General features: G+C 46.6%; 1 protein-coding gene across 1 annotated transcript in view; it reads right to left on the bottom strand.

The window, feature by feature from the left end:
• Positions 1 to 2,024: 2,024 nt before the first annotated feature.
• Positions 2,025 to 7,909, bottom strand: part of LOC112077292 (multidrug resistance-associated protein 1-like) — a 33,089-nt gene continuing 27,204 nt past the window's right edge. The window contains exons 11-15 of the mRNA XM_070441634.1: positions 7,608 to 7,845; positions 7,074 to 7,357; positions 6,735 to 6,872; positions 5,977 to 6,140; positions 2,025 to 2,478 (exon numbers count right to left, since the gene is read on the bottom strand). Of these exons, the coding sequence (XP_070297735.1) occupies positions 2,025 to 2,478; positions 5,977 to 6,140; positions 6,735 to 6,872; positions 7,074 to 7,357; positions 7,608 to 7,845 (1,278 nt within the window). The remainder of the gene's footprint in view (positions 2,479 to 5,976; positions 6,141 to 6,734; positions 6,873 to 7,073; positions 7,358 to 7,607; positions 7,846 to 7,909) is intronic.

The following is a 7,909-nucleotide window of genomic DNA, read 5'->3' as shown; positions in this document are numbered from 1 at the left end:
TGTGTGTCTGTGTGTCTGTGTGTCTGTGTGGTTGTGTGTCTGTGTGTGTGTGTGTGTCTGTGTGTCTGTGTGTCTGGTGTGTGTGTGTGTGTGTGTGTGTGTGTGTTGTGTGTGTGTGTGTATGTGTGTGTGTGTGTGGCTGGCAGAATTGATTATTTTGGGCAATTATTTGGCAAGAGCTGAATCTGATTGGTCAAACAAGTTTAGGGAACCATACATATCAAGAATTGGGCAGCGTGTGTTAAACGGAGCCATAGGTGGTCTGCAGTACAGCCTTCAGCAGTATCTTGATCAGCACTTGAGGATGACCATATGCTAAACATGTAATGAATTCATCACCTAGATGGAATCTGATTGGTTGGATTAATTGGTTAGTATATGTTTACTCTATTGATACATTGATTGATTGATCGATGAACTACAATGACTGAATTTGATTGAATTGCATATTTTTTACCTCCAAACATAACGAATGGTCATTATGACCAGATATGAGATTTGTACGACGATTATTTTGATCTCGATTGAATTTGTCCTGTTCCTCTAGACTGATGCATCAACACCTCTGTGAAACTAGCTGCTGATGACCATCAGGGCAGACATGTATGAGGAGGAGAAACGCAGTGATGTTGAAATCAGAGCTAGAGACAACAAACGCCTTCTGAGCACCAGCACGTTCCTCTCCATCTATCACACAATACACTGTGAACGTAGACAGCGACAACCTGAGGATGGGAGGGGAAGCACATGTTAAATTATCATATAACATCACAATAATATGAAACGTAACAGCGCCACCTGGGGGAATGGAGGGGAAAGACAATGTTAATATCAATAATAACAATACCATACAATAACTTGCACGTAGACAGCGCACCTGGGGATGGAGGGGAAAAGACATGTTAAATATCATATAACATCATAAACAGATATGAACGTAGACAGCGCTTATTGTATGTAGGAGTGATATGTTGGGATAACTACCAATAGTTAATATCATCACATTACATCTGAGGGGAGGGTTATGAAGGATCCCAAAGACATATGTTAAATCTTTATGTCGTAATTGAATGGGACATTAGGTGGACCAGTGTCATTGTAAGAGTTGAGTGTGAGCATGTGTGTGTGTTTTGTGTGTGTGGTGTGGTGTGTGCCTGTGTGTGTGTGCTTAGCTCGTCTCGTGTAACATTCACCAGGAAGGGAGACAAGGAGTCTTCAGGCTGAAGGTGGAGTATTGCCCCCAGTAAGCAGCCTTCTTGAGGACACGGGAGCTAGCACTACTGTGAGTGGCTGAACCTTGTCTGGTTGAAGCCAGGCCCACGACCTACAGCTTCAGACGACCTTAAGGGATCAGGTTAGGTTCAGGTTCATTTTCAGGTTTAGGTTCCGGTTTTAGGTTCAGGTTATTTTTGAACATCTCGGTAACATATTTCAAAACATTGATCACTTTGTGTCTGTCTCAGGCTCGTCTGGCTGTGTACCGGTCTCAGCTCGTACGGCTGTGTCCGTCTCAGCTCGAACCGAGCTGTGTTCGTCTCAGGATCTCTGTCTGATGTCCCGTACTCAAAGCTGTCGGTCTGTGTCGTTCAGCTCGTCTGGCTGTGGTCGTTCAGCTCGTCTGGCTGCGTCGTTAGCTCGTGTTGGCTTGCGTCCGTGTCAGCTCGTCCTTGGCTGCGTCGTCTGCAAGCTTCCGTCTGGCTGCTGGTCCGTCTCAGCCTCGTCTACGGCTGCGTCGTCTCACCTCCGTCTGGCTGCTGTCGTTCTCAGTCTCGTTGGCTGCGTCCGTCTCAGCTCATGTCTTGGCTAAGCGTCTCGTTATAGGCTAGGTCTGTGCGTCGTTCTCAGCTCGATGAGGGGTGTCAGTCCGTCTCAGCTCGTCGAACGTGCTGCGTCGTCTCACGCACTCGACGCTGGCGTCCGCTCGACCTCGTACGGCTAGCGTCAGAGTCCGGTCTGTAGGCTGCGACGTCCGGCTCAGGCTCGGTTACAGCTGGTCGTCTCAGCATTCGTACGGCTGCGTCCTCTCAGCTCGTACGTGCTGCGTCTTCTGCAGCTCGTTCGGCGTGATCGTCCTCAGCATTTCGGTACGGCTGCGTCTCCGTCTCAGGCTGTACGGGTGCCGTTACGGTCCGTTGCTCAGCTCGTAGTGCTGTCGTCAGTGATTCTTCAGCTCGTACGGTCTGCGTTTCGCTCAGGTGTGTACGGAGTCTGGGTTGGTGGTTGTCTCGGAGCTGTACTCGTGGCTGCCGTTTTCGCGTAGTCCTCCGCTCGTGTCTGCGTCGTGCTTCAGCTCGTTCCTGGCTGCTGGTCCGTCTCAGGTTACGGCTGGCGTCCGTCTCAGTCTCTCGGTCTGCGTCTCGTTTTCGCTCGTACGGTTGCTGTCTGTTCTTCAGCTCGTACGGGTTCTCGTTTTGCTCAGTCGTATCGTGTTTGGCGTACCTGTCTATTGTCGTCGTCACGGCTTGTGACGTCTCAGCTCTGTTGTATGTTGTCTGTTGTGTAGATACCCCAAATTCATACAGCGCATCTGGCTAATGCTTTCAGCTCATATATAGGGAAGACGGCTGAGTATGAAGTGTAGACTGGAGTATTTGTATAGTATTTGCCCTCCATATCTGGATCTATTTTGTCGCATATTGTATAATATTATCTATATATAATTTTTCTGGTCTGCGCGTATATGAATATTTGTGAGAGATAGTGATAGGTCTGTTTCTGTGTGTGTGTAGATATTATCTTCTATGATTGTATTGATGGTGTGGAAAAGGAGTGTGGTGGTGTGTGTTCTATATGTGATGTAGTGTGTGTGTAGTTGAAAGGAATGTTGGTTTTTGGTGTGTGTGTGTGTGTGTTGTATGTTTCTATATTGATTATGCGTGATGAGTTGCTTACGCGTGGCTGTTATTGATATTTATGTTATTTCATCATTGTTGGTGATGGTTGTTCGTATATTCGTGTGATGCGTTTGATGTTATTGTAGTTATCGGTCACGGGAGGAAGGGTGACCATGTGTGTGGAGAGATGTGTGTGCGTGTGTGATGTGTGTGTGTATGTGTGTGTGTTTGTTGGTGATTGTATCTGTTATTAGTGCTTGACTGTATGATTTGTTACTCTCATAGTGTTTGTCTATCTTACATGTTTGGGTGGTGATTGTGTTTGCGTCTGAGAGTATATTCTTCTGTAGGTGTTGGTGTCTTCTTTTATTTATCATCTTTATCGTATCTTTTATTTTTATTATTCATTTTTGCAGGTGGAGTTTGTGCGTAGGTAGGTGGCTACTAGCTGTTTGTGTGACTAAACAGCTGCGCGCGTCGCGCCAGCAGCGCGCGCCGGATGTTGCGGTGTGTGGTTTTTGATGGTGAGGTGTCTGGTGTGTTGTGAGGTGTTGTGCTGTGATCGAGGGTCTGTGTAGTTGGTGCCGAGGAGGTATCGGTCTGTGGTGGTGTGTGATGGTGAGAGTGGAGGCGTGTGATTTTGTTGGTATAGGTGTTCCGATGTAGTGGTATGTCTTGTTGATTGTTGTGATTGATGATGTGGTGGGTGAGAGTCATGGTAGGAGGTGTCGTGAGGTATGATGGGTATGAGTCGATGGTGTTTGTGGGGTAGAGTGGATAGGAGAAGAGTCTGTGTGATGTGAGAGAGAGAGAGAGGATAGAAGAGGGTACCGGGAGGTAGGGTGTGTATGTGTGGTGTGGTGGTGTGGATGTTGTTGAATAGGTGTCAGAGAGGTATCGTATGTTTGTGATATTATCATGTTCATGAGATGTTATATCTGGTGATGTTGTGGAGAGATAGGGGCATGTGGATGAGGTGGCTAGGTGAGTGTTTGTGTGGGTTATATGTGTGTGTGTGTGTGTGTGTGTGATATGAGTGGGTCATGTAGGTAGTGGGTGTGGGGAATTATATTGGGTTATGTATCTGTGTATGTTATTGTGTTGTGAATTAGGTGTGTTCTTATGATGTCTTGTATGTTTGTGTTATTGTTTGTGGTATGTATTCTGTGTGTTGGTTGTGGTGAAGTGTAAGGTTAGTGTGAGTGGTGTGTGGTGGTGGTGTGGGTGGTGAGTGTGTGTATGTGTATATATATGTGTTGTTGTGTGTAGTTGTTGTGTATATTATATGTGTTGTGTATATGTCTGTTCTGTGTATGTGTTGTAGAAAAAGTGGTTGTTTGATGTGGTGTTGAGTATGTTTTGATATAAGGTGGGTATCTAGAGATGGTTACCTGGTATTTTGTTGAATATTTATTTGTGTAGTGATATTGCGGGGGTCAGTTAGTAGTGTTGTGTATATCTATGTTTGTTGTTGATAGTAATGGTCTGTAGTATGTGTTGCTATTTATGTAGCATTATAAGTGTGGCTCAGTGATCTTTGTGTTATGTGTGTGTGAGTTATGTGTGTTGTGTGTTATAGTATATGTGTGTATGTTGTTTTTAATGGTAGTAGAGGTCCTTGGTATGTGGTGTTAATTTTAGTTGGGTCAGAGCGTGCTGAGGGTATGGGTGTGTCCAGTTATGAGGGTATGATTGTGTATATATCGTAGGTCTATGTATGTGGTTCCCTGTGTATGCTTTTGTGGGAATGAGTGGTGGTGTTAGCATCAAAGCAGTACAGCGCATGCGGAGAGATCGCCACACGGCGCACGCAGCGCGTGGGCCACGGGTGGGTTTTGTGAGATGTGGTGTGTCTGGAGTAGAAGTATTCTTCTGGGTATGTTGTGATTAGTAGTTGTCAAGAGAGGTCTGGTTGCTTGCTGAAATAGGGGGATCTATGATGAGGTACCTGTGTTGATGATTTTTGTGTTTGATTTTATTATGTTGTGGTCGAGCTCTCTTTGTGTATGTATGTGTATATATTAGTGTGTCTATGTATGTCGCGCTCACCTCGTGGCTTGATTGAATTTATATGGATAAGTCAGTGAGGTGACCCTGGTATGTGTTTGATCTAAGGGGCAGAGTGTTATCTTAGTAATGTTTTGGGTGTTGATATAAGTGTGTTCAGATGGTTCTCCTGTGTGGTATATTGGGTGTCAGTATATTATGGTATTATCTGTAGTATGTGTGATTTTTATTGGTATATGGAGGTGCTGGTATATATATATATCATTCCATTGCTATCAATACTATATTGGACATGACTATATATCATTCCATTGCTATCAATACTATATTGGACATGACTATATATCATTCCATTGCTATCAATACTATATTGGACATGACTATATATATCATTCCATTGCTATCAATACTATATTGGACATGACTATATATCATTCCATTGCTATGAATACTATATTGGACATGGTTATATATCATTCCATTACTATCAATACTATATTGGACATGATTTGTAATGATCCTATGATGACAATGATCAACTTCGGTTGATGGATTCATTCATTATTAACCAACTGATTGATTGATTAATTGGCCAATTGACTGACCGATTGACTAATTGATATACCATACTGACCTGCGCCACCAGGCTGAATCATTGATTTATTGATCAACATCTTGCTCCTGGTCACCAGCAGCATGGTACAGCTCACCGGTCTGTACAGCATATGAATCTGTCTGTGTGTCAGTGTCTGTGTGTCAGTGTCTGTGTGTCAGTGTCTGTCTGTGTGTGTTAGGGCTGGCTGGCCAATTCTGATATTTTGCCCAATTATTGGCAAGATCTGATCTGATTGGTCAAACAACGTATACAAAGTATTAGGGAACAAATATATATCAGAATTGGGCAGCGTGTGTAAACGGAGCCATAGTACTGCAGTACAGCCCTCAGCACGAATCTGATCCACACTGATGATGACCATATGCTACATGTTAATGAATTAATCAACTAGACGGAATCTGATTGGTTGGAGTAAATTGGTTAGTATACTGTTTACTTAATTGATACATTGATTGATTGAGAGATGAATACAGTGACTGATTTGATTGAATTGCATATTGATTGATTTGCTGTCCAGACCTGATCAGCACACCTACCTGGACCATGCTGCTGATGACCATGGGCAGCATGTTGAGGGGGAAACGCAGGATGTTGAACAGAGCCAGAGACACAAACGCCTTCTGAGCATCCAGCACGTTCCTCTCATCTATCATCACATACACTGTGAACGTAGACAGCGCCACCTGGGGGATGGGAGGGGAAATACATGTTATATATCATTTAACAATATATATTATCATCATATACACTGTGAACGTAGACAGCGCCACCTGGTGGATGGGAGGGGAAATACATGTTATATATCATATAACAATATATATTAACATCATCACATACACTGTGAACGTAGACAGCGCCACCTGGGGGATGGGAGGGGAAAGACATGTTATATATCATATAACAATATATATTAACATCATAACATACACTGAACGTAGACAGCGCCATCTGGGGGATGGGAGGGGAAATACATGTTAAATATCATAATATTACAATATATAATATCATCACATACACTGAACGTAAACAGCGCCACCTGGGGGATGTGAGGGGAAATACATGTTAAATATCATCACATACACTGAGGGGAGGGTAGAGACAATCAAAGACAATGTTAAATATTTATGTCAGTAAATATGGTCCACATAGGTGGACCAAGTGCCCATGTAAGAGTGAGTGTGAGCATGTGTGAGTGAGTGTGAGCATGTGTGCGCGCGTGTGTGTGTGTGTGTGTGTGTGTGTGTGTGTGTGTGTGTCTACTCGTCTCTGTAACTCACCAGGAAGGGAGCACAGACCCAGGTGAAGGTGGATATTGCCCCCAGGTAAGCAGCCTTCTTGAGGACACGGAGCTCGCTCTCTCTGATGGCTGACACCTTGTCTTTGAAGGCCAGCTCCCACGCATACAGCTTCAACACCTTTAGGTTCAGGTTTAGGTTTAGGTTCAGGTTCAGGTTTATTTGAACATCTCGGTACATCTTCAGAAACATTGATCAAATTTGCGTCGGTCTCAGCTCGTCCGGCTGTGTCCGTCTCAGCTCGTCCGGCTGTGTCGGTCTCAGCTCGTCCGGCTGTGTCTGTCTCAGCTCGTACGGCTGTGTCAGTCTCAGCTCGTCTACGGCTGTGTCCGTTCTCAGTTCTCGCTGCTGCGCTCGTCTCAGCTCGTCTGCTGCGTCCGTCTCAGCTCGTCTGCTGCGGGCCGTCTCAGCTCGTCTGGCTGCGTCCGTCTCAGCGTCTGGCTGGTCCGTCTCACTCGTTGGCTGCTCCGTCTCAGCTCGTCTGGCTGCGTCCGTCTCAGCTCGTCTGGCTGCGTCCGTCTCAGCTCGTCTGGCTGGGTCCGTCTCAGCTCGTACGGCTGCGTCCGTCTCAGCTCGTACGGCTGCGTCCGTCTCAGCTCGTACGGCTGCGTCCGTCTCAGCTCGTACGCTGCGTCCGTCTCAGCTCTACGGCTGCGTCCGTCTCAGCTCGTACGGCTGCGTCCGTCTCAGCTCGTACGCTGCGTCCGTCTCAGCTCTACGGCTCGCGCTCAGCTCGTACGGCTGCGTCCGTTCAGCTCGTACGGCTGCGTCCCGTCTCAGCTCGTACGGCTGCGTCCGTCTCAGCTCGTACGCGCGTCCGTCTCAGCTCGACGGCTGCTCCGTCTCAGCTCGTACGGCTGCGTCCGTCTTCAGCTCGTACGGCTGCGTCCGTCTCAGCTCGTCTGGCTGCGTCCGTCTCAGCTCGTCTGGCTGCGTCCGTCTCAGCTCGTACGGCTGCGTCCGTCTCAGCTCGTACGGCTCGTCGTCTCAGTCGTACGTGCGTCCGTCTCAGCTCGTACGGCTGCGTCCGTCTCAGCTCGTACGGCTGCGTCCGTCTCAGCTCGTACGGCTGCGTCCGTCTCAGCTCGTCTGGCTATGTCTGTCTGGGTTAATAAACCCCAAACTTCAAACCCAGCCCATCTGCAATGCAGCCAGAC

This window comes from Salvelinus sp. IW2-2015, unplaced genomic scaffold, assembly GCF_002910315.2.
Source record: "Salvelinus sp. IW2-2015 unplaced genomic scaffold, ASM291031v2 Un_scaffold4436, whole genome shotgun sequence".
Lineage (NCBI taxonomy): Eukaryota > Metazoa > Chordata > Actinopteri > Salmoniformes > Salmonidae > Salvelinus > Salvelinus sp. IW2-2015.
Note: the sequence above shows the minus strand (reverse complement) of the source record. Positions and strands in the feature narration are given on the sequence as shown.